The sequence below is a fragment of the Schistocerca piceifrons genome, chromosome X (genome assembly GCF_021461385.2).
Source record: "Schistocerca piceifrons isolate TAMUIC-IGC-003096 chromosome X, iqSchPice1.1, whole genome shotgun sequence".
NCBI classification, from domain to species: domain Eukaryota; kingdom Metazoa; phylum Arthropoda; class Insecta; order Orthoptera; family Acrididae; genus Schistocerca; species Schistocerca piceifrons.
The window spans coordinates 61,857,473-61,884,917 of record NC_060149.1 but is presented as its reverse complement, the minus strand read 5'-3'; the positions used below and the strand labels follow the sequence as shown (position 1 = coordinate 61,884,917).

The 27,445-nt window shown below is 38.9% G+C and overlaps 1 protein-coding gene across 1 annotated transcript in view; it reads left to right on the top strand.

The window, feature by feature from the left end:
* Window positions 1-23,056, top strand: part of LOC124723063 (ATP-dependent helicase brm-like) — a 256,556-nt gene extending 233,500 nt beyond the window's left edge. Inside the window, exon 26 of the mRNA XM_047248240.1 lies at window positions 22,297-23,056. Coding sequence (XP_047104196.1) covers window positions 22,297-22,370 — 74 coding nt within the window. The 3' untranslated portion in view covers window positions 22,371-23,056. The remainder of the gene's footprint in view (window positions 1-22,296) is intronic.
* Window positions 23,057-27,445: the final 4,389 nt, after the last annotated feature.

Here is a 27,445-nt window from a genome sequence, read left to right as displayed (position 1 = left end):
TGGGCTCATGAATGAATTGCTCAAAATAATTTTCAGAGAATGAATTTAGTACAATTTCGGGTGATGTTTTACATGTACTGTGGATTTAAACATGTATTGTTGACAATATATCGAGGGTAAATTAAAGTCACCACAAACTGTAATTGTATGAGTTGGGTATGTCTTTGAAATTAAACTGAAGTTTTCTTTGAAACTTTCAGCAGTTATATCATCTGAGTTGGGAAGTCAGTAAAAGGATCCAATTATTATTTTATTCTGGTGGCCAAGAATGATCTCTGCCCATATTAAGTGCTTCAATTTTGTTACGAGGTAAACTACTTCTAACAGCAAGCCATGTGCCACTGTTTAGCCTATCCTTTTGGCACACCATTAGTTTCTTCACAAAAATTTCAGCTGGATTTAACCCCAGCTTTAGCCAGCATTCAGTGCCTATAACGATTTGAGCATCAGTACTGTCTATTAGTGCACGGAGCTCTGGTACTTTCCCAACACAGCGATGACAGTTTACAACTGTTACACCGGTGGTTCCCATATATACATTCTTCCAATATTCAGTCTGCACCCTGTGAGACTAAAGCTCTTTTTGTATTTCACTGGGGCCCTCTAACCAGAAAAACTGTCCAGTCCACACCACACAGCCCCTTCTACATACGTAGCTACCTCCTGCCTGTACTGGACTCCTGACCTATTCAGCAGAACCCAAAACCCAACCACAGTATGGCGCAAGTCAAGGAATCTGCAGCCTACACAGCCACAGAACTGTCTGAGCCTTGGATTCAGAATCGCCACTTGGCTCTGTACCAAAGGTCTGCAGTTGATCCTGTCGACTATGCTGCAAATAGTTAGCTCTACTTTCATCTCGCAAGCAAGACTGTGGCAGCCTTTACCAGTTCTGTTGGCCACTTGAAACCAAAATATATTTCTTTTCATCCAAAGTGACACCTGTCATTGGTACTGACGGGAGCCACCACTTGCAGTTGGGTGCACCCTGTGCTCTTCATGGCATCAGTAAGGAACCTTTCCACATCTGGAATGTCTCCACGTGCTATGCACGTGGAGTGCACATTGGATTTCTTCCCTCCTTAGCAGCCATGTCCCTAATTGGCCTCATAAAGCACCTAACATTTGAGCTTCCAACTTCCAGTAATCCTATCCTCTGTGGCTGCCAGAATCTTGCAGGCTGAGACGTTCTGTCTGGAACTAGGACAAGCGACTGCATCTGGTTGAGGGATAGTGTCATCAACAGACAGCACCCGGAACCTGTTTGTCAGACTAACTGGGGAGGCCATACGTGCAGCCCCCTGGGAAGTCTTTCACTGCCTGCCACACCCTGAGGCGACTTCTCACTCGACCCTGGGTGAGTGGTCAACCTCAGTGTGAGCAGGAACTGGGCTGGTCACCGGTACCGGCCAATCAGCAGACTCATTTGTGCTGGATATCCGTTGGATCCCCACAGCCGGCCCACAACAGTGATGCCCATCCACTGCAGCTTCAAGCTGTGTAACTGAAGCTGTCACAGCTTGAAGCTGAGAATAAAGTGTCACCAACTTGGCTCGCGTCCACGCACAGCTGTAATCCATTTTAAAGACCGTGGAAAACTACACTACACAGACAAACAAGGGCAATCACCCTACAGGATGCTACTTTAGACATGAAGGAAAACACAACAATTGTGTCTAATAAATTAGATTAACATGCAGAGATTAAAAAACTGAACTACCAAAACACACAGGTGAGACCAAATTATTTGTTCCTGATTAGGAACTTGTAATATGTCACAAAATAGGTTTACTTTTTGACGCAAACGAAAACACTAGAACTGTGTCTATGAAGCTATACAATTCGTTCCTGTTTAGGGACTCATAAAATCTCACAAAATTGGTTTCTTCCCTGTGGCTACTTGTGTCTCCACTGGTTGGTGCTGCGTGACTGCCACTTTTGCGATGAGATTGATTCGCTTTAGTAGCAATATTAGCTGTTTTGCCAGCCTGTATAAGTGAATGGTGGAGGTAAACCACTTGATCCCATTAACTTCAAATATCTCCAGAACCACTGAAAATAGTAAACAAGGATTTGGACAAGTAATACTATGGCACGTGGGGAGGGGAGGAGGGACAAATATTTTGTTGTTTGCTCATTGCTGTACCTCTTTTACTTAAAAACATATTAAAGGAACTGTAGTTTTCTGTAAATGTAGCTATGTACCTTTTAATGGTATTTCAGAACCCTTAAGAAGCGGGTCTCTGTGGTTTGTGCTGGTTCAAAAAGTGGCAAAGAATGTGCGAGGTGCGAAGGCCCATACTACTGGCCCCATTAAAAAGATGTATCTGCTATGTAAACAGCTGCCCTGGCCTTGTTATTTACCACATACCCAGCTGTAAAAAGTGTCATTACAAACCATAAAAAGCATTGTATTACTACATTTCTCTTTTTAAGTGCTGCTGTATGCTGTTAAGTGTATGGTTTTATTGAAACAAATAGTTGCTTCAATATCTCTATACATAAAAAAAGTACCACACAGAAAAATACTTGTCCTTTTGTATTCTGATACTTGTTGAAAACCTTGTTTCGACATTCTCAGTACTTCTGGAAATATTTGAGGTTAACAGCTTATGTGACTTTGTCTATAACCATGCTAACTTTTGAACATAAGATCAGTAAGTGCTGGTGTATTTTGAATGTGAAGAGAAGGGACACCAATTCTTTGACTGAGTGATGGACCTCAGTGGTTAGTATACTGGACTTGCTTTCAGTGAGGACTAGGTGGACCCTAGTCCTCCATTAAGATTTAGGTTTTCTTTGATTTGCCTAAATGTATTAAGGTGAATGCCAGGATAGTTGTAAAAAAAGTACACACATGATTTCCTTCCCTATCCTTGTCCAACACAGGCGTACTCTCTGGCTCAAACGATCTCATCACCAACTCTGCCTTAAGCCCTAATCTATCTTCCTTTTTATGATTGCTCAGATATATCAATCTGCTAGTTGCCTGTGGCATAGGCGATAGATCTTGCAACAAGATCTGAGTTTCCTACTGACAGCCATATTTTCACTGTATGACTGACACTATTGTCATCTTCAAAGTATGTTCCCCATAGAGAATCATTAAGGTTCCCAAAGAGATGGAAGTCCAAGTGTGCCAGGTTTGGACTGTAGGGTGGTGGATGAGGCAGTGATGTCCAACCTGAGTGTGGCTGATCATGGAGCTCTGTTTCTGCATTTCCTGAGGCTGTAACTTTCTTTACCCATCACCCAACTGTACTCCTATCAACTGCAGCATTGCCATACACTGTGTACAAACGTTTAAGGATGTTCACCATGGTTCTTTTTCCCCGTACGCATAAGAATTCAATAACAGCTTGCTGCTTGTAACATGAGTGGTATGTACATGCCATTTTGACGCTGTACTACGGCTGTGCCCTCAGCCAGAATCGCTCGAAACTTCACTGGCGCACAGAACAGACATCAAATGTGAAGCATCAACAAGGATGTTTGTCTACGTATATTAATGTCTTCAAAAAAAAAAAAAAAAAAAAAAAAAAAAGTGCGTCATTACTTATTGAACAACCATCATAAATTCTTGGGTGTGTTTGGATTTCTTCAGAATTTTTGTGGCAAATCCATCTGTTAAAGATACTGACCAATTATTGCTGCATGTTTCATTAAATATGTAAATAATTTCAAACACAGCCAACTTCATAATGGAATAAGGGTGCCTGTGACATACTGGAATACAGTTTATTTGAAAAACCTAAGAGGTATATACCCTAAAGACAATCGGAAAGGGTCAGAGCCAAGTGAAGCAACTGATTCATTGGTATTTTAGTTGATGCTTGAATATCGTCACACTTCACAATGTGCACACTGACGTTGTCATTTTATGCCAGAAGGTGAGTAAGTTGATGCATGACTGAGAAACTGTATGTACTTTTGATGCCTGTTCTGATGAAAATATTATTTATACATATAAACTCCCAATTGCAGACTCAATCAAATGTATAAACTTAAAAAGTCTGTCGAGTTGTGTTATCTTATACAAATAACGCAAAGGTTCTGAACCAAGTCATGTCAGTTCAGATTTCAATGCTAATAATTGTTCACAATAGTCCAAGAGCAATTTCAGATGACACCTGATGGTCTTGGGTTTTACATGGTTTATTAGTAAACCACTTCAGCTGTGTTTACTCCTTTATTTTTAGATCACATATAACTAAAACCTTAGAGCTCAAAACTTTGTACCCCACATTCATTGTCCATCAGAATAAAACACCACTAAAAGGCAGTATGTTATTGAATAATACAGCCATATGCATGGATTCCAATCCAATATGGGTGTTGGGCCACTTCTCCAGTCTATACATAATTGCGGAACAGGGGACATGACTGTGTGCTGTTTGTTACAGACCATGAATGTTGAGTACAAAGTTCTGAGCTTTTCAGCTCCGATGTTTTAGTTATACATTCACCTGAAGATGTGAAAACGGTGGTGGTCTAAAAATAGAGGAGTAAATGCAGCTGAAGCAGTTTATTAATACCCAAAATGTTTACTGATAGTTGTGGTTGCTGTATCTACCAGGTTGTGTAACATTTTATGGTCGAGGAAAGCACAGATTCTTCACACAGTACAGTAAGTGAGCGTATAGTGGAAAGAATAGAGACGTGAGTGAGTCACCACTGTGAAGTAGAGGTGAGCTTCTGGGTTTGCCCATATGTTTTGCCAGTGGCAGTTGTTGGGATAGTTTCTTCAGCAGAAATGTTTTATATGTTTCGCAATTAAATTAGTTTCCAGTTTGTCACAGGTCAAATTAATTCTGTTATCAGGAGGGTTGCATTTGGAATTAATTACATATTTTACAAACTATGTAGTAATTATTCCTCAGCACCAATAACCACGAAACTGTTGGAGAAGACCAAGTGTTTAATTCTGCTGAGTGAGCACAAACATCACCAGAAAACTTGGATCTTGTTGCATAGATCTTCGCTAGAGAGAACTATGTCTGTGTCTACGTCTACATCTACATTGGCATGTATACTCTGCAAGTCACCTTGCAGCGTTTGGTGGAGGTTACTCTGTGTACTACTGTCAGCAGATTGTTGTGTGCCTGCAGAATGCTTATGGCATCTTCCTCCAATTAACTGCCCAAAATCATACTTACATACATCAGAGGTACCAGAACGCTGTTCAGCGCAGAGAGATTACCTGTGTAATATGTTCAAGAGGAAATACTTCTCATGTAACAGGTAATGGCAGGAACAAGATGTAAAAGTAGAACATCAGTTTATTTTTGAATGTAACTTCGTTGATAGGCTCAAACTGTTGGAACAAAATTTCTCATGGTGTGATGATTGTATAGTGTGTTCTCGGTCTTCTTGCTGTGTCAAATTAAAGTAAAACGAGAGTTTTCATGAACTGTGGACCACACACTTGCCACATATTCATATTCTGAGAGGACCTCCACCGCCACCAACCACATGGAACTGAGGAAGTGGTCGACAAAATCTAAGTGCATGAGGTCCCAGGGGTGCCTGTATTGAGTAATAGGCAAAACCTTCATGGGCAAGATTCCTACCAAGTACATATGCAAATGAAATGCGCAAATGTGACCATTATGTATAGCTCCAGGTAAGATATTTCACACCAGTGACCCTTCGGAATAAGAATCTGAATTATGGCTGAGCCGACCCAGGGCGTTACTAAAACAATATTGATCTCTTTCACCATTAGGGAGCATGTAGTTCAGTCATAACTGTGTGGAAACGTGAAATAATTTCTTACCAGGCCCTTTTAAGAGTGTTTGTGCGCGCGCATGCGCGCGTTGGTGATGTCAAAATAAATCTTTGGGTGTCAAATGTTGTGTCCCATCTTGCCATCCACTAGAAAGAACATCATGTATTCAGAATAAATATGATGACTGTGTGATTTTTGCCACATGTGATCTTCTGTAGTAATTAACTATTGGCAAAAAGGATTGTAGCTCCTTAATATTTTGAGGCCTTGGTAGCTTATCAATAGCAGGAAGTGCTGTTAGGTTGGCTTAATGCTGTTTTTGTTTACAATGTGACCTAAGTAATTTGTGTGTGCCTCAAAAACTTACATTTCTCCAAGTTCCATTTAAGGCTCACTCATTTCGACCTGATGAATAGCATCCTTACTGTATTTTTACAGACTGTAAGACACGACAGACTATAAGATGCACCATAATTTTTAAGCAGTTTTTTTAAAATAATAATGTTTTACCATTTTTATTATTTGATTGCAAAGCCAGACTAAAAAAAAATTGTTAGTGTATAAAAGCGAACTGAACTTTAAAATCCCTGAAAATCATCTGAACTTTCTCCTCCCCCTCCTCATTTTTCTTCCTCGTCCTCTTCATCAACACTGTTGTCCTCTTCTTATGCAAGATGGTCTTCACAGCCATTAAGGGCATTACTCATGCTGCAGTTGTTAAAAGATTTAACAATAATGTCTTCTCTCACTGTATGCCACGACTGTTTAATCCACTGACACACTGGTTTGATTGTAGGTTTCCCGCGGCATCGAATATTTAGCCATTCTTAAGATTGGCAGGAATTTTAAATCAAACAATGAACATTTTTATATTAATTTCGAGTAAAGACACACCTGGACTTTGGAGGAAATTTTTCGAGGAAAAAAGTGGGTCTTATAGTCTGCAAAATATAGTAGATATGTGATGTGTTCTTGAGTGTTGACAACCATCATACTGACGTCTAGGTTAAATTTGTAGAATTCAAAACAGGCTTTCATCGCAATTTTTTTTTCTTTTACTGTATGACTGATTTTGGTCTAACTGCTAATCATCAGATATACCTGTCTTCCTAGAATAGCAAATAAAACATAAAAAACTGTGACAAACACAAATGATCTGTACTGTTCAGTCACTGTTAGGATGTTGACTGGGAGTATGCTGACACGAAAGACTATTTTGAATTCTACAAATTTTAAACTTTGGGCCACTGTGTACTCCAGTGTGATTGTCACATTTCATCATCCAGGTAATCTGCACATGACAAAATCATTTGTATGAGCTCTTCTAAATATCTTAGGATGAACACTATCGTGCTGGCTACTGTGAAAAGGAGTCACTTGTAGTGATTCTGGCTCATTTTGTTTATTGCTATTGTGTTTTCTGAGGCTTTATCACGTAGTAGCTGCAAAAATGCTGCAGATAATCAGTTTTTGGAAAACTGTCATCTACACGTATAATTTTTTATGCAGCAGAATCGAGTTGGAGTTCATGATAGATTGTCCATGGGTTGTGGGATTGAAATCCCTACAAAAATGAAGTAGTCCCAATCGTTTTTGAACAACCACCATGGGTGATGCCCATTGGCTGGATAAAACTGGTTCGATAACACCCTTCCTCTGCAATCTGTAGAGGTCTTTTTAGACTGCATAATTTACTGAGAATAGTATCTGACATGTATAGCAAAATTTTGGCACCACTGTTTTTTTTTAATGTTATCTGATCATTTTAATTTTCCACACAACCTAATCATGGAAGAAAGGTTGTCACGGATTTGTATCACATGTTGTTCACTGTTTAGAAAGGAATTTCATCGGAAACTGTGTTGATTGAATCCTTAAACAAAACATAAAGCTATTGAAAGCATCAACTCTGAATATATTTTTGAACATGAAATTATTTACAACTGTGAATATGAGAGGTTTGAGTGATTTGCTTATCTCTGTTGACAGTGTATAGTCCCTTCATACTTGATGGTAGTGGTGATTGTAAATGATTGTGCATCTATAGATTTACCAATTAACTCTCACACAGGTCGAAACCAGTCACCTTTTAAAATGAAAAAAAAAAAATTATTTTTGCCGTCAAGACTGTTTCTTAATTAAATTTTTTGAATACCATTTTTGTCAGCATAAACTTCAAAATGTACTGGTACTACTTGTATGCTCAACATAATGAGCAGCTTTTGTGGGATAAAGTTTCCCTGGTATTTCAGAGCCAACACACTGTTCACTTGCATTGGCATAACATACATGCCTGTGAATGAGTGCTGGACCTGGCGAAGGCAGAGTCTGGCTACATGGCTACACTTGGGTAGAATGAGCGCACAAAGCATCTGTGTCTTTTGTAATACACTGATCAAAAAAGCCAGCTACATTCAAATTTCTGTGGTTTGAAGTATGAGACAATACTGAAAATGAAAAGCGATGACAAGGCATCAAATTATAAGATGGTAACAGCATTGAGTGTTCATGCTGCCACAATATGGAAGATGCCGCTGCAACCTCAAAAAAAAAAAAAAAAAAAAAAAAAAATTATGCAAACTGTTAACCCATTACTTGTGATGCTTGGAACGTCTGAGCTAAAGCTAATACTTCCTGTAAGTGTAGGGTCCTTTAATCATAAGGCACCCTGCAGAACTTTCCCGTCAGGATCATAACAGATAGTGATTTTATGAATAAAAGTGTCTTCACTGGACTATTTACACCCAAATTTGAAACACTACATGTGGGTTAACCTGCATAGGTTGGCATCCCAGGACCGGTATGACCGTCCTGACTTTTTTGTAATTACTGGAATTATAGTCTGATTGCAATGACATGGATCTTTTCCCCGTAATGTTAGATAAACAGCACAGAAATTGCATCAAAAGATAACATTGAAGAATTTGTTTTTGAAGCTAAGGTTTTTGAAAGAGCACATCCATGACAAAAAAGGCCTCTATATGTTTGGGTAATGCACATGGTAAAAAATTGAAGTACAGATCTTATTGCCTTACGTATGAGTTCCAATCTTTGTACATCTCAAGAAAAGGCAAGAATGTGATGAGAACTGCATTGTCAGTGTAGTGAGTAACTCAGTTTGCTTTTAATGAATCTCCTTCAATGTTTGCTGTTGCTGTAGTCGTGAGCCCTGCCTTTGCTGCTGTTATGGAAGTTACACTGTTGTAGACTCCATCGTGGTCGCTAAACTTTGAACTGTGAAAATCATCTTGTTCCCAACTGTGCTGTCATGGTATAGCCTTATATAACAACAGTGCACAGAAATAAATACAAAAAGGAATTACTTGTGTGACCTGTGCATGGACAGTACTACCCATTAAAGCAAGATGCGAGTTTTGACATGATGTGGTAGTAATCACTAGCAAGGTATGTGGAGTTCATACGAGTTAACCAGTAACAAAAATTGTATACGGAGACCATCAAATATTGTGAGTTGTTGATGACATGAGAGGCAAGTGTCAATGAGAAGGCTCTTCATGTGGTACTTCACGTATTAAAAGATTTTCTATTTTGTGTGGACAGTGCTGTTGTCGGCACTTTTGGAAGGCACTGCCTGGTGGTCACACCCAACAATCTTCCCTCCCAATATGAGGTTTGTCTCTTGGAACTCGATACTGTGGTGACAGTACACTACTTCTGTCACCACAATCATGGTGCTATAATGATGTCAGTAGAAGTACTAAACTTTTGTTGGCTACACAATAGAGAAATAAATTTAATTAAACTTTTCATCCCCTCACCCACCCACCATCTGAACCATGAACATAGTCACTGTGCAGTGGCTTGTGTGTGTCAATGATGCAGATAGCCATACTGTAGGTGAAATTCACATCAGAGTGGTGTCTGTGGAGAGACTGGACTAATATATGGTTTCTAAAAAGAGGCAGTAATGTATCCAGTAGTTCTAGGTCCAACAATCAGGGTGACAGACCAACATGGCCTGGTAACATTAACCAACACAGCTGTGCTGTGCTGTCACAATGAATGGCTGAAAGCAAGAGAAACTAAAGCCGTTACATACTGACAAACAAAAAACGTGAAGCTCCCAGAAAACATGCTTGAATACCAATGTAATTTTGTATACATACACACTGTTGGTTATGAGACCTGGTTGCATATATAAGGAGCATGAACAGCTTCCGATATTGAGTGATCACTGTGAAGGACACAGATATACCACGTACTTTATGAATACAGAAAACTGCAGCCAGTCACTTTGTTGAAATGGTTACCAGTTTTCGAACTTTTTCGAGTTCATTCTCAGACGGTGCACAGGAGGTTACATAGCTATTTCAGAGCATAATGCTGTGTACTGCCTTTGTGACAAGAAGATGGTATATGCTTTAATGAATCACTACAAGTGTTGTTTGTATATAGATTTGGATCCAAAATTTAATTTTGTACATACTGTGACAGTATGGGTGGCTTTGTTGTTAATATCCCGTCTGTCAACTTCCATTGTGATGGACAGTTGGTAACACATCACTCACTTTTACTAATATGTATGTATGTACACTGTAGTAACAAAGCTTTGCCAGCCTCTAGCATATGCTGTGCAACTGTTGCATGTTATAAAGATCTTCATACAAAGATATAGCATAGCCTTACTTTGCTCAGAGATATTATCTGTTTTCATTTGAATTTAATAATGTCTTTGTATGGGCAGTTGGAAATTCATGTTAATGCCAGTTGTGATTAAAGTATTTGCTCATAAATTGACTGTATTATATGTTAATATAAGAATAGAAATAAAACATCACATCATTTGAAATTTGTTCTTATAGTTATTTATTTACCTTTGGCATTCATGTTAGTGCCAGATTTGATTAAAGTATTTGCCCATACATCAACTTTAATAAATACAAATAAAAACAAGTATTATCTCTGACAAAGTAGACCTATGTTATATCTTTGTAACAAGGAACAGTTGTACAGCATATGCTGGATGCTGGCTACAGTGTACATACATACATACATACATACATACATATTCTGTAGAAGTGAGTGATGTGTTAACAACTGTACATCACAATGGAAACACATAGATGGATATTAACCACAAAGCCACCCATACTGTCAAAGTAAGTACAAACTTCAATTTTGGATCCAAATCGGTATATAAACAATTCTCGTGGTGATGTGCTAAAGCATGTTCCATCATCTTGTCCCAGTGCCATCACCCAGCGTTATTCTTTGAAATAGACTTGTAACCTCCTGTGCACCACTTGAATATGAGCCTAAAAAGGTTCGAAAACCTGTTCATGGAATAAACTATTTTTTAAAAAAGTTACTGGTTGCAGTTTACTGTATTTATGTTGAATAAAAAGTCACAGATTCTTAAACATCCATAATGGATAAGCTTAATCTGATGCCACATACTTTTGTCGGACATTGTTATCACCACCCAATGGAGTTTGAAAGGGGCCTTATTGTGGCTGTCCATTGATTAACTCTGCGGTATATGGAATTGTGAGGCATTCTGATTTGACAGTGGTCCAATGTTGGATTACATGCGGACATGATGGCAGGCCTACTTCTTGTCAAGGTTCCTGTTGACTGTGTCTAATGACAACAAGGATGATTGCCATATTGTGCACGAAGTACATCATAACGCCATCACATCTTACACTTGCCATCTGAGAACAACTAATGGACTCACTGCAACATTTTGTGTCATCCTGCATCATTGGTTGGAGGCTAGCAGCAACGGGACTAAAGAAGCACCGTCCCATACGTAGGCTGTCATTAGTGCCACAACAAAAACGGCTGTGTTTGATGGAGTGGTGTCATGACAGGGAAGCGTGGACTGCCCATGAATGGCATCATATTGTGTTCAGAGATGAATCACAGGTGTGCACTACTTAGGATGACCATCATCAGTGGGTATAACAATGACTTGGAGAGAAGTCCTGTTCTTCCAGTGCTTTGGAAAGGCACAGCAGTGTTAATCCTGATGTGATGGTGTGGGGAGCTGTTGGGTATGACTTCATCACCACTGGTAGTAACTGAGGAAGCACTGATGGCACAGTGGCATGTCACAGACCTTGTGTGTTCTAATGTGTTACCTCTCGCGTGACAGTATCAAATAGTCATTTTTCAGCAGGACAGTCTTCATCCACACAAAGAAAACTTGTCTGTGAACTGTCTGTGTGCTGTTGAGGTACTACCATAGCCAGAAGAGCTGTTCCTGACAGAACGTGTGGGATCAACTCAGCCATCAACTCCATTCCAGTGCCAGTATCCAAGATACCAAGTACCAGCTACAAAAGCTGTGGGCCAGCTTGCATCAGTATCTACATCTACATCCGTACTCCTCAAGCCACCTGATGGTGTGTGGCAGAGGGTACCTAGAGTACCTCTATCGTTTCTCCCTTTTATTCCAGTCTCGTATTGTTCGTGGAAAGAAAGTCTGTCGGTATACCTCTGTGTGGGCTCTAATCTCTCTGATTTTATCCCCATGGTCGCTTCCTGAGGTATACGTAGGAGAGAGCAATATACTGCTTGACTCCTCGGTGAAGGTGGTGGTGGTGGTGGTGGTGGTGGTGGTGTAGCTGTAGTCTTCAGTCCTGAGACTGGTTTGATGCAGCTCTCCATGCTACTCTATCCTGTGCAAGCTTCTTCATCTTCCAGTACTTACTGCAACCTACATCCTTCCGACTCTGCTTAGTGTATTCATCTCTTGGTCTCCCTCTGCGATCTGCCCTCCAATACTAAATTGGTGATCCCTTGATGCCTCAGAACATGTTCTACCAACTGATCGCTTCTTCTAGTCAAGTTGTGCCACAAACTTCTCTTGTCCCCAATCCTGTTCAATACCTCCCATTAGTTATGTGATCTACCCATCTAATCTTCAGCAGTCTTCTGTAGCACCACATTTCAAAAGCTTCTATTCTCTTCTTGTCCAAACTATTTATCGTCCGTGTTTCACTTCCATACATGGCTACACACCATACAAATACTTTCAGAAACGACTTCCTGACACTTAAATCTATACTCGATGTTAACAAATTTCTCTTCTTCAGAAACGCTTTCCTTCCCATTGACAGTCTACATTTTATACCCTCTCTATTTCGACCGTCATCAGTTATTATGCTCCCCAAATAGCAAAACTCCTTTACTACTTTAAGTGTCTCATTTCCTAATCTAATACCCTCAACATCACCTGACTTACTTCGACTACATTCCATTATCCTCGTTTTGCTTTTGTTGATGTTCATCTTATATCCTCCCTTCAAGACACTATCCATTCCGTTCAACTGCTTTTCCAAGGCCTTTGCTGTCTCTGACAGAATTACAATGTCATCGGTGAACCTCAAAGTTTTTATTTCTTCTCCATGGATTTTAATACCTACTCCAAATTTTTCTTTTGTTTCCTTTACTGCTTGCTCAATACACAGATTGAATAACATCGGGGAGAGACTACAACCCTGTCTCACTCCCTTCCCAACCACTGCTTCCCTTTCATGCCCCTCGACTCTTATAACTGCCATGTGGTTTCTGTACAAATTGTAAATAGCCCTTCACTCCCTCTGTTTTACCCCTGCCACCTTTAGAATTTGAAAGAGAGTATTCCAGTCAACATTGTCATTGTCGGAGGTTTGCCTTTCCTTAATCTTTCTTCGAAGATAAGTCGTAAGGTCAGTATTGCCTCACGTGTTCCAATATTTCTACAGAATCCAAACTGATCTTCCTCGAAGTTGCCTTCTACTAGTTTTTCCATTCGTCTGTAAAGAATCTGCGTTAGTATTTTGCAGCCGTGACTTATTAAACTGATAGTTCGGTAATTTTCACCTCTGTCAACACCTGCTTTCTTTGGGATTGTAATTATTATATTCTTCTTGAAATCTGAGGGTATTTCGCCTGTCTCATATGTCTTGCTCACCAGATGGTAGAATTTTGTCAGGACTGGCTCTCCCAAGGCCGTCAGTAGTTCTAATGGAATGTTGTCTACTCCCAGGGCCTTGTTTCGACTCGTGTCTTTCAGTGCTCTGTCAAACTCTTCACGCAGTATTGTATCTCCCATTTCATCTTCATCTACGTCCTCTTCCATTTCCATAATATTGTCCTCAAGTACATCGTCCTTGTATAGACCCCCTATATACTCTTTCCCCCTTTCTGCTTTCCCTTCTTTGTTTAGAACTGGGTTTCCATCTGAGCTCTTGATATTCATACAAGTGGCTCTCTTTTCTCCAAAGGTCTCTTTAATTTTCCTGTAGTAGGCAGTATCTATCTTACCCCTAGTGAGATAAGCGTCTGCGTCCTTACATTTTTCCTCTAGCCATCCCTGCTTAGCCGTTTTGCACTTCCTGTCTATATCATTTTTGAGATGTTTGTATTCCTTTTTTCCTGCTTCATTTACTGCATTTTTATATTTTCTCCCTTCATCACTTAAATTCAATATATCTTCTGTTACCCAAGGATTTCTACTAGCCCTCATCTTTTTACCTACTTGATCCTCTGCTGCCTTCACTACTTCATCCCTCAGAGCTACCCATTCTTCTTCCCCCATTCCTGTCAATTGTTCCCTTATGCTCTTCCTGAAACTCTGTACAACCTCTGGTTTAGTCAGTTTATCCAGGTCCCATCTCCTTAAATTCCCACGTTTTTGCAGTTTCTTTAGTTTCAATCTACAGTTCGTAACCAATAGATTGTGGTCAGAGTCCACAGCTGCCCCTGAAAATGACTTACAATTTAAAACCTGGTTCCTGAATCTCTGTCTTACCATTATATAATCTATCTGATACCTTCTAGTATCCTCAGGATTCTTCCATGTATACAACCTTCTTTTATGATTATTGAACCAAGTGTTAGCTATGATTAAGTTATGCTCTGTGCAAAATTCTGCCAGATGGCTTCCTCTTTCATTTCTTACCCCCAATCCATATTCACCTACTATGTTTCCTTCTCTCCCTTTTCCTACCCTCGAATTCCAGTCACCCATGACTATTAAATTTTCGTCTCCCTTCACTACCTGAATAATTTCTTTTATCTCATCATACATTTCATCAATTTCTTCATCATCTGCAGAGCTAGTTGGCATGTAAACTTGTACTACTGTAGTAGGTGTGGGCTTCGTGTCTATCTTGGTCACAATAATGCGTTCACTATGCTGTTTGTAGTAGCTTACCCGCACTCCGATTTTTTTATTCATTATTAAACGTACTCCTGCATTACCCCTATTTGATTTTGTATTTATAACCCTGTATTCACCTGACCAAAAGTCTTGTACCTCCTGTCACCGAACGTCACTAATTCCCACTATATCTAACTTTAACCTATCCATTTCCCTTTTTAAATTTTCAAACCTGCCTGCCCGATTAAGGGATCTGACATTCCACGGTCGATCTGTAGAACGTCAGTTTTCTTTCTCCTGATAACGACGTTCTCTTGAGTAGGCCCTGCCCGAAGATCCGAATGGGGGATTATTTTACCTCCGGAATATTTTACCCAAGAAGATGCCATCATCATTTAACCATACAGTAAAGCTGCATGCCCTCAAAAAAAATTACGGCTGTAGTTTCCCCTTGCTTTCAGCCGTTCTCAGTACCAGCACAGCAAGGCCGTTGAGGTTAGTGTTACAAGGTCAGATCAGTCAATCATCCAGACTGTTGCCCCTGCAACTACTGAAAAGGCTGCTGCCCTTCTTCAGGAAACAGGAAGGTATGTTCTCGAAACTTCAACAAAAGCCCGTACCGAGCTACTGTGCGTCTCTCTTGCAGAGTCTTCCACAGGAGTTTATCTGTCATTTCCGTAACGCTTTCGCGATTACTGAATGGTCCTGTAACAAAGTGCGCTGCTCTCCGTTGGTATGGATCCCACACCGGTGAGCAGTATTCAAGCAGTGGGCAATCAAGTATACTGTAACCTACTTCCTTTGTTTTCGGACTGCATTTCCTTAGGATTCTTCCAATGAATCTGTCTGGCACATGCTTTACCAATGATTAATTTTATGTGGTCATTCCATTTTAAATCACTCCTAATGCCTACTCCCAGATAATTTATGGAATTAACTGCTTCCAGTTGCTGACCTGCTACATTGTAGCTAAATGATAAAGGATCTTTCGTTCTATGTATTCACAGCACATTACACTTGTCTACATTGAGATTCAATTGCCATTCCCTGCACCATGCATCAATTCGTTGCAGATCCTCCTGCTTTTCAGTACAATTTTCCATTGTTACAACCTCTCAATATACTACAGCATCATCTGCAAAAAGCCTCAGTGAACTTCTGATGTTATCCACAAGGTCATTTATATATATTGTGAATAGCAACGGTCCTACGACACTCCCCTGCGGCACACCTGAAATCACTCGTATCTCGGAAGACTTATCTCCATTGAGAATGACATGCACCTGTAGAGATCAGTTCAGAAATCTGTGTTGTGATATATTTTATGAATTACTGGTGTAATTGATCATCTTTTCCTTCCCAAACTGCTCCTTCAAGAGCATGAGCTGGTGGCAATGGCTCAAACACATCTATTTAGCACCAAGGAGGATTACTTCATTATCGTGGCAGAATTAATTGTGGATCCATCATGTTTGAGTCATCATCAGATGACAAAACTACAGATTCTGTGTCAGCAGGTGGGACAAACGTCTCATCACCCTCATCGCCGCTTGACATTTCATCAAATTTTGATAGATTTCCATCAGTCGAATGGCTTCTCCAGCTCATGAAGTATCCCATCTTCCGACACGAAGGAAAAACGTTTCCTTATTTTTCCCCTCAATAGAGCCATTGTTATGTTACTGTTAATGTTATTATTATTTATTCTTATCACTCAACGATAGTGCAATGAGCCAAAACTGATAGGAATTGCTGCTGAATATTTGTAAATGAACAAACGTTTTTACAAGGTACAAATCAACTGTGTCATATGACACACACATAAGAATTGTGCAAAAGAAAGATGCTACAAAGAACTAATATACCATTAACAGTCTGTTGACAATAAAATAACATCAGTTCAAGGTAGTTACGATGTGAGGAAATGAACAAAAGTACACACTTACAGAACCTTGACAAAGTGCAGTTCATCCACTGGGGATGTTATATAATCAGTAGCTGGCTTCACTATTTGACCACACAGAGAACTGAAACTTGCTGTGGCAGATTGTGAGCAGTATATTGGCACGAGTATCTTTGGAATTATGTTGGCTCTGTACACAGACAAAAGTTACCAGTTCCATGTGTTGTAAACAATACATGGGATGTGAAGAGGTTAAGTTGTTCATAATTGTAAATCCTAGGCATTTAGTTGAATTAACAGCCTGTACATTTATGTGATTTATTGTGTCACTGAACTGTAATAACAGATTTATTTTAGTACTAGTGTGGATGACCTCGCACTGCTTATTATTTAGGGTCAATTGCCACTTTTTGCACCCTACGGGTATCGTGACTAAATAATTTTGAAATTGGTTTTTTTCATCTGATGACTTTACAAGACAGTAAATGACATAATCATCATCTGCAGACAATCTAAGGTAGTTGCTCAGATTGTCTCCTAAATATTACTATAGGTTAGAAACAGTAGAGGGCCTGTAACACTTCTGTTTTACTTGAGAACTTCCTCCATCAAGTACTACAAACTGTGACAGTTTTGACAGGAAATCATGAATCCAGTCTGCATAGACACCCAATTTGATTAGAAGCTGCTTGTGAGAAACAGTATCAATAGCCTTCTGGAAACATAGAAATACGGGATCAGTTTGAGATCCCATGTCAATACCACTCATTACTTAATGAGAATAAAGATGTAGTTGTGTTTCATAAGAAGGCTATTTTCTGAATCCATGCTAACTTTGTGTTAACCAATCATTTTCCTTGAGGTAATTCATAATGTTCAGATACAGTATATGTTCCAAACTCCTACTGTAAATTAATGTCAGTGATAAGAGTCTATAATTCAGTGGATTACTTCTCCTTCCTGTCTTGAGTATTGGTGTGTCCCGTGAAGCTATTCTATTAGTGTACTCTGAAGGGAATCTAATTGGTATACAGTCAGGACTGGAGGTTTTGGCTTTATTAACTGATTTAAGCTCATTTGCTACATCGAGAATACCTACTTCGAAGTTACTCATGTTGGCAGCAAGTGTTCTTGATTTGAGGTCTGGAATGTTTACATAATCTTCTTTATTGAATGAGTTTCACAAAGCCATATTTAGTAACTCTGTTTTAAGGCCACTGTCATAGGTAACATTATCAGCACTATCGTACAGTGAAGTTACTGATCGTTTCTTGCTGCTGGTGTACTTCACGTACAACAAGACTCTCTCTGGATTTTCTGCCAGATTATGAGGCAGTTTTGTTGTGGAAATTAAACTGAAGTGCCAAAGAAACTGGTATAGGTATGCGTATTCAAATACATAGATACATAAACAAGCAGAATATGGCACTGCTGTTGGCAACGCCTATGTAAGACAGCAAGTGTCTGGCGCAGTTGTTAGATCAGTTACTGCTGCTTCAATGGTAGGTTATCAAGATTTAAGTGAGTTTGGGTGTGGTGTTGTAGTTGGCCCACAAGCGATGGGACACAGCATCTCTTAGGTAGCGATGACATGGGATTTTCCCATACAACCATTTCACGAGTGTACTATGAATATCAGGAATCAGGTAAAACATCAATTCTCTGACATCCCTGTGGCTGGAAAAAGATCCTTCAAGAACAGGACCAACAACAACTGAAGAGAATCGTTCAACGTGACAGAAGTACATCCCTGCCACAAACTGCTACATATTTCAATGCTGGGCCATCAATGAGTGTCAGCATGCAAACCACTCAACAAAACATTGTCGATATGGGCTTTTGGAGCCAAAGGCCCATTCGTGTAACCTTCATGACTGCATGACACAAACCTTTACACCTTGCCTGGGCCCATCAATGTCGACACTGGACTGTTGATGAGTGGAAACATGTTGCCCGGACAGACGAGTCTTGTTTCAAGTTGTATCAAGCGGATAGACGTGTACGGGTATGGAGACACCCTTATGAATCCATGGACACTTCATGTCAGCAGGAGGCTGTTCAAGCTGGTGGATGCTCTGTAATGGTGTGGGGTGTCTGCAGCTGAAGTGATATGGGACCCCTAATACATCTAGATAAGACTCCAACAGCTGACATGTATGTAAGCATCTTGTCTTAGCACCTGCATTCATTCATGGCCATTGTGCAGTGCTACGGGCTTGGGCAATTCCAGCAGGACAATGCAACTCCCCACACGTCCAGAATTGCTACAGATTGGCTCCAGGAACACACTTCTGGATTTAAACACTTCCGATGGCCACCATACTCCCCAGCCATGAACATTATTGAACATATCTAGGATGCCTTGCAACATGCTGTTCAGAAGACGTGTCCACCCCCTCGTACTCTTACGGATTTATGGACTGCCCTGCAGGATTCATGGTGTCAATTCCCTCCAGCACTACTTCAGACATTAGTGGAGTCCATGTCATGTCGTTTTACAGCACTTCTGTGTGCTCGCAGGGTCCTACACGATATTAGAGAGGTTCTATTAATTTGGGAATGCTTTTTCCGTTGCTTCTGCAACAGTGTTCTGACGTGTTTTGTGTGTACCATGGGAGGATCAGTTCCATATCTTATTAATTTATTGGGTATAAATCTTTCCATTCCAGTCAATACTATTTCTTTGAATTTAAGCCACATCTGGTCTACACTTAGACAGTTAGGAGTGGAGACTCTCTCTTAGGAAGGCATCACGTGAATTTTTATCTGCTTCTTGAATAGAAATATTTTGTGTTTGTTTTTGATGGTTTGTGTTTTATACTATTCAGTCTCCTAACAACGACCTTGTGGTCACTAATCTCTGGATATCCATTGTAATGCTCCCTATTTGCTTGGAATTATTTGTTGCTAAGAGGTCAAGTATGTTTATGCAATCATTTACAATTCGAGTGGGCTCCTGAACTAATTTCTCAAAATAATTCTGAGAAAAAGCATTTAGTATGATTTTGGGCAGTGTTTTATGTCTACCACTGACTTTAAACATTCAGTTTCACTGACTTATTGAGAGTTGATTGAAGTTATCACCAAGTATAATTGTGTGAGTGGAGTACTTACTCAAATGGCAGTCAAGTCTTGTGTGAACTGTTCAGCAACTGTATTATCTGAGTCTTGGAGGTCAGTATAAGGAACCACTCATTATTTTATTTTGGTTATCAAGTATAATATCTATCCATACTGACCCACAGATACCTATTTCAGTCTTAATGCAAGGTAAACTACCTTTAACAGCAACAAACATGCTGCCACCCACTGTAATCTATCCTTTCTAAACACTGTTAGGTCCTTTGCAAAAAAAATTTCTGAACTTATCTCCAGCTTTTATCCAGCTTTCAGTACCTATAATGATTTGAGTTTCAGTGCTTTCTATTAGCAGTGGGAACTCTGGTTCATTCCCAACACAGCTGCAATATGTTACTGGCATAATGCATATGGTTCCTGGGTCAACCCTTGTCTTGTGTTTGCCCTGCACCCTTGGAGACTCAAACCCTTGTTCTTTCCCCGAGACCTTCTAACCTAGAAAACAGCACAGTCCATTCCACACAGCCCCTGCTACCCATTCAGCTGCCTCCTGTGTGTAGTGAACCCCTGACGTATTAAGCAAGACCTCTGCTCTATTGCGCAAGTCAACGAATCTGCAGCCTACATGGTCAAAGAACTGTCTAGGCATCTGATTCAAACCCTCCTCTCGACTCTTTACCAAAGGTATGCAATAGGTCCTGTTGACAGTGTTTCAGGTGCTGAGCCCTGCCTTCATTTTGCAAGCAAGACTCTCAGTCTTTACCAATTCAGCTAGCCGCCCACAAAACCAGAGAGAATCTCTTTCGATCAAAAGTGGCGCACGTCATTAGTTCCAACATGAGCCATCACCTGCAGTTGACTCCACCCTGTGCTCTTCATGGCGTCTGAAAGGACTGGTTCCGCATCTGGGGTGACCGCCCCTGGTATGCTCGCAGAGTACACACTAGACTTCTTCCCCTTCTTGGCAGCTGTGAGCCTAGGGCCCCCCGCCCCCACCCCCCCCATTATGCACCTAACATTGGAGCTCCCAACTACCAATAATCTCACCCTCTGTGACTGCTTGGATCTTGCAGGCGGATAGGGTTCCACTAAAATGGGATAAGTGACTGCATCTGGCTCAGGATCATTATCAGCCACAGATAGCACCTTAAACGTGTTAGACGAACTGGGGAAGCCTTCAGATTGGCCTCCCAGAAAGTCTTTCACTGTCTGCTAAGCCTTGAGATGACCTCCCACTTAACCACTGGTGAGGGGTCAACCTCTGCCTAGGCAGTAGCTGTGAAAACAATAGTAGTGGACTGAACACAGAGGATGTGCTGGATGTCCCTCAGATGTCCAGTGTCCAGTCCTCCATGATGGTGCCCATTGGCAACAACCCCATGCTGTGTGACCAAAGCCTGTACCTTTTGGAGATGTGAGTGAAGGGTCACCAATTCAGCCTGCATCTGAAAACAGCAATCACAGTTCCTATCCTTTCTAATGATTGGGGAACTCTCCACTACAGAGTTATTAAAATGCTTGACTATGCTCACTAAAGCACACAAACATGCAAGAAAATAAAAAATTAACCTACTGAGCACACAGGTAACCTGAAAATAAGTCAGTCTTGTTTGAAGCTTATAAAAGAAATAACAAAAATCCTTGTGTATGGTTCGCTTGTAGAGAACAGTGAATAATATGTATGTTGAATTTGTGAAGGGAATGAAAGCTCAACATTTACTGAGTGGTTAGTTATGTCAGAGTCAATTTTCTACGCTTAATTTAAGAAATGTTTTTAGTGATTGTAGAAGCATGTTGCGATATGCAAATAGTCTAAATCATACGTGGTTTTAGTATGAGGGCTGCAGAGGGAATTACTTTTTATTAATGGAATATTGTTCAAGTAGCATATGCAGAAAAGAAGGAAGGAATAAATTATATGGTATATGAAAAATTTGGAACCCATTTAACAAAGATGAATCTGCACCTTGTGTGTCCATTGTTGGCACTCCAGAGCAGCTGTCTTCTGTGGTTTCAACATTTCTCTTTTGATTGTGTAACCATACTATTTTTATGCCAGTTATGCTACCCATCCTTGTAGAAATACAGAAATTAATGTGTAGCAAAACAGAACTGTGTCTGCAGAGTAGAATAGATCTGCCTGTGTAGTAGCTAGAGTTTGTTTAAAGCATTTTACTAACATTAGTACCTGAATCCTAGTGCTTAATTCTTTCTGTACTCAGTCTTATAGTCTCCCTAGAACTTTCATGCATCGTAATAAGCACATAATACATTGACAGTTATCACTTACAAAATTTATTTACCGGAACATTGAATTTCTTGTTTATACTGAATTCTTTGGTTTATAGTCAGTGAGAAATGTAGTTCTTTAGAGTTACCAACCATATTGGAAAGATTTTGCTCTTCTAATGCACATTAATATTCAGATACTTAGCAGTGCTCTATAATAATTTTGGTGTATCTGTTTATTTGCAGTTGTTGTCCAGCCTGAGGAAGAAACCGTGAAACTCCGTATAAAGTTGAAAGGGCTTGGAAACAGCATAAATTAAGCCACTGAAATTGTGATTTCAAGACATCCATGAAAAAACTTATTGACGCTAAACAGGAAGGAGCTTTTGAAATAAGGAAGAAGATACAAAGGAAAAATGAGCAAATAAAGACTTACAGCACTTTTTTATTTTATGTTTATCAGTTAGAAAAATGCTGAATAGGTGAAACAGTTTAAATAATTGAGCACAGGCATGTTCATTTTCATATTATGAGCAAAATGTGAATTTCAAACAGGTATTTTGTCTGATCTCAACAAATTTTTTTCTGCTACTGCCCAGGCTGAGTGAAAGTATTGTGAAAATTGAGAAAAGATCAGATTCGTACAGTTCCCCTTATAGCTTTAGTTTTCTGTTCTGGTATGAGAGCATAATGCTAGTTGATCCTTGCTTTAGTTTTTGTTTTTTGTCTGTTAATTAGATGATACTAATAATTCTCTTCCAGTATTATTTTCTATGTGCGATATATCTATCAGCATGAAATTACTTCATTTATATCTCACTTTATAATATAGTTATCATTGTTTTCATCTTGAACAATATGTCATCAGGTTTTCATTTAGTTAAGAGTGTCCTTGAGCATCATACTGTGAGTGACAATGAAGAGGATGACATAAGCACTGTGAGCATTCAAAAACAGAAGAACCTACATTTCGCTTTACTGCTCTGTTGTTATTACAAAGAGTATTTTGTATTTACTTAATTAATTTTCATTAACTACTGTGGAAAAACTGTGAAAATATATTTTGATAAGAATTAGTATTTTTATACATGCTGACTATTTCAATATCTTTTTTCAGTACAAAGGAAGAAGACTGTGCTTCTCTATGATATGTACATGAGCCATAAAAAGATTCTTCTCTTCGCGTTATTAATGACAAGCTGTGCAATAGCCTTTACGTAGAGAAATTGTATTACACATACTAGAAATGGCTCTTACTTGAATTGATTATTGTATACATGGACATTGACTTAAGATATTTAACAAAATCTGAAGTTTCGTACCTTACATGACATTTTGATATTGTATATTAATTGTTAATTAACTCTTTGTGATGTCTTAGTGATAACAAAAAATTATTACTACTGCTTGTTGAATTGGTGTGACTGGCATGGACAGGTGTATGGGCTACATAAATATGGTTTTGTGTGTGTGTGTATGTGTGGCAGAGATATGCTAAATGCTAACAATGCATTTACTTTTCAGTATTACATACTAGGTTTTTCTTTGACTGACACTCTTCTATATCTGTCATTATTTTATCTGTTAATTGATGTTTGATGTTTCTCCTGTCATCATGTTTCATTAATGGAATTTCATTTGATGAGTTTCCAGAAGAGACTTGAGCACTCATTCAATTGAAACTTGCTGACAGGTTAAAGCTGTGTCAGACAAAGACTTGAACCTGGGACCGTTGCTTTTTGTGGACAGTGCTCTGCTGACTGAAGCATCAAAGCACAACTCACGACATGCTCTCACAGCTGTCTCCCACCAGTACCTGGCTCCAATCTGCCAAATTTGACAGAAATTCTGTTGCATACCTGGAAGATAGAACACTGTGGATAAATAACTTAGCTGCACGTATGAAATTGTTTCCTGAATGAATTTTCACTCTGCAGTGGAATGTGAAACTTTCTGTGCAAATTAAAACTGCATGCTGGAGACACAATTTTATGCCTTCATTCTGGACTTTCATTTGACAGGTGAAGTGAGGAAAAGGGTATCGATGTGTCAACCATATTGGAAATCAGTAAGGTTAAGTTCAGGTTTTTTTTAACCAGATATGTGTTTTGAGCAGGTTATGGAGGTTAGTAGGAGATTAAGATAACTGATAGAATTAATACTGTGTGTAAATAGATAGATAAATAATTATTTAGAATTTATTCTAAAATTATTTCATGTATTATATTAAGGCCTGAATGTAGGAAACTTTTTTGTGGTGTACTGACTTGCGGCCAGCAAAATTTTCAGATATGACAGAACGTATAAAAAAAAGTAAAGCACCTGTAACAGGCTTCCAGAATAACATGTCCACTTTTAGGGAAAGACAAAAAAATCTCTGTAATCTGCCCATCTACATTCATGATGTCATTCACCACCAGCCACATTTGTCTAGAGGATTTTTATTGTTGCTAAACATGGCGTCATTAATTTGGTGACCTCTTTTATGTGCTCCCCTATGAAACTGTACTATGTTCATATCGCAAGCATATTAGTTCCTTCCCATATAAAATGAGCACAGATAAAAAAAGACAGCATATTTTATGGTGAGCTTATGTATTGCACCTAAGAAACAAAAGCATCCAGTGGTGTAGACTCACAGAGTTACTTCACTGGAAAAGTGCTGGGAATTTCTCCTTGGTAGTGTTTTGGAGGTGAAAGAGGAGGGAGAATGTATGGAATTATATACACAATTCACCCTGTTTGTAGACAGATTACTAATCACTGAGTAGGGGAGGTATTGAGAGCAGTTGACAGACTTGTAGAAAAGGTTGATAATGAGCTGAGATTCCTGAGATCTGACACACTATGTATTTATCTCCCTATCATTGTTCTTTACCCCCCCCCCCTCCCCCCTTCTTGTTACAGTTGCTAGCTTTCCTTCTGCCTCTATGTGTAGCAACAATCTCATTTACATGTTTATACTTTTACCTCTCCTCTGCAAGATTTCTAACTACTCTTGTTCTTTGGGGCCCGAAGTGCAAAATATGTCTTCTAATGACAAAATTGTTATGAATACAGCCAGCTATACTACTCTTCAAATGATTTTTATTTATAAATCACTCATGATGCACCAATTTTGGCATATTGCCATCATCAGAAGCTCTGTAAATACATAAGAAAATTATGGGTTTAATGTAATGGTCTGTAACTGTGACCAGAAAAGTTATAGTACTTCCATTAGGTGCTTTTACCTTCCATGTAATATCGTTGGTGCGATCTCTTCTCTATTTTGTAGAATTATTACTTTCTCCTTAGATGCAAACAGCAACCTCACAAATTTACTGAATGAAAAAACTGATCTAAAGCACGAAAAGTACATACAAAAGTTTATTCACATTGTAAAGCAAGAAAACGGGTAAAGTAATAAATCAGAGACACTACATGACATGTATCCATAGTAACAGCGATAACTACATGAAGAGTATAGAACAAAGACATAAAACCAAGAAAACATGACAAAACAGATAGTAAGAAATTATTACAAAAAAATACATACACGTGTGTGTGTGTGTGTGTGTGTGTGTATATATATATATATATATATATATATATATATATATATATATATATATATATATATATAAAGGCTCACCAGCCACTTGACCATCTTCTTCTTCTGTGCGAATGCACAAACAGTGCCCGAACTCTTACGGGAATCGGCAACGTGCCGCGAGTAATGAGTATAATGGGCATGGGCACTATGAATGTAGTGTGGGACAATACGTTGAGAATGTGGGTTTCGCGGGGGCGTGCCAGAGATAAATCCCTGCAGTCGCGCTATCCTCTGTGCCCTCGGTGGCTCAGATGGATAGAGTGTTTGCCATGTAACCAGGAGATCCCGGATTCGAGTCCCGGTCGGGGCACATATTTTCATCTGTCCCCGTTGACGTATGTCAACGCCTGTAAGCAGCTAAGTGTGTTCATTTCATTGTAAGTAAGTACACGTATCCATAGTAACAGCGATAACTACATGAAGAGTATAGAACAAAGACATAAAACCAAGAAAACATGACAAAACAGACAATAAGAAATTATTACAAAAAATATAACATAAAAATCTCAAAAAAAAACTAAAATTAATTCCAGGCAAAAACATTATTAGAACCAAACCTATAAAAATAACAAAACAGTTGAATTTCCACACATCACTGATTTATAATGGTAACTATGTAAACATGTAATATTGCTGATCCACTGTCATCCAATCTGTCAAAAGAAAAACAGCGTACACAAAAACTGACTAAAGTTGGATATCCATCTTTAGTGTACATCTAAGGAGAAAATAATAATACTACAAAAAGACAAGACATGGCAGTAACGGTATTGCATGGAAGGTAAAAGCACCAAACAAATGTATTATAACTTTTCTGGCTATAGTTACAGACCATTATATTAAGATTATCACTTACTTATGTATTTACAGAGCACCTGATGATGGCAATATACCAAAATGGGATTGTCGTGAGTGACTTATAAAATAAAAACCATTTAAAGATCACTGTATCTGGCTGACATTCATAATAATTTCTAACTTCACTTGTCAAGTGGGTGAGAGTCTATTTCTCTCTATTAGGTCTTTTAATCAATTTCATACTGACTAAATGCTGTTCTCAGCTTTCAAATCTGTACATAAATTTTGTAATCCACTTCCCTGTCTTTACCGGATTATTATTATTATTATTGGTATTATTATTATTATTATTATTATTATTATTATTATTATTATTTTATTACTTTTTTTACAAGAATATTGCAGTCATCTTCCCTGTATTTATTGATTTTTTTAAATTGATTTTATAAAAATATTTTACTCATCTTTCCTGTATTTACTGAATTTAAGTACATTTCTTGATATGTCACATAATGGCATTAAAACTAAAGATAAGTTGAGATCTGATTCTTTTAGGCCATGATGATGCAATTGATCTCTCCCTGTTTGCCCTCTCTGCTAACTGTACTGTAGTTTTAGTTTTTATGTTAATGTGTTCATTAGTGTTTGTAATGTAACTGGTGCAGGTCACCAAATGAGGCAGTGTTGTTATAATTATTTAAAATGCAAGGAATTGTGTACAACTGTGTTTAATATTAGTTTTTGAGTCCCATTTTAAATTTTATGCTGCTCTGCGAGTTACCAGGACTTTGCTGTGATCAAAATAAATACAAAAGCTTATTTTGCACAGTAAACACAATTTATAGACATTGTGCAGAAATGTATAAAAAGATCATTTCTTGGTGAAACTGTGTGTAATTTTACATTTAAAAAAGTTGTAATAAATCTCACTGATGTGACTGAGCCAGTCAATTCTGTTTCTGTTGAGGTTGGTGTGAATAAAAGACTTGTCAAATTGTTTCG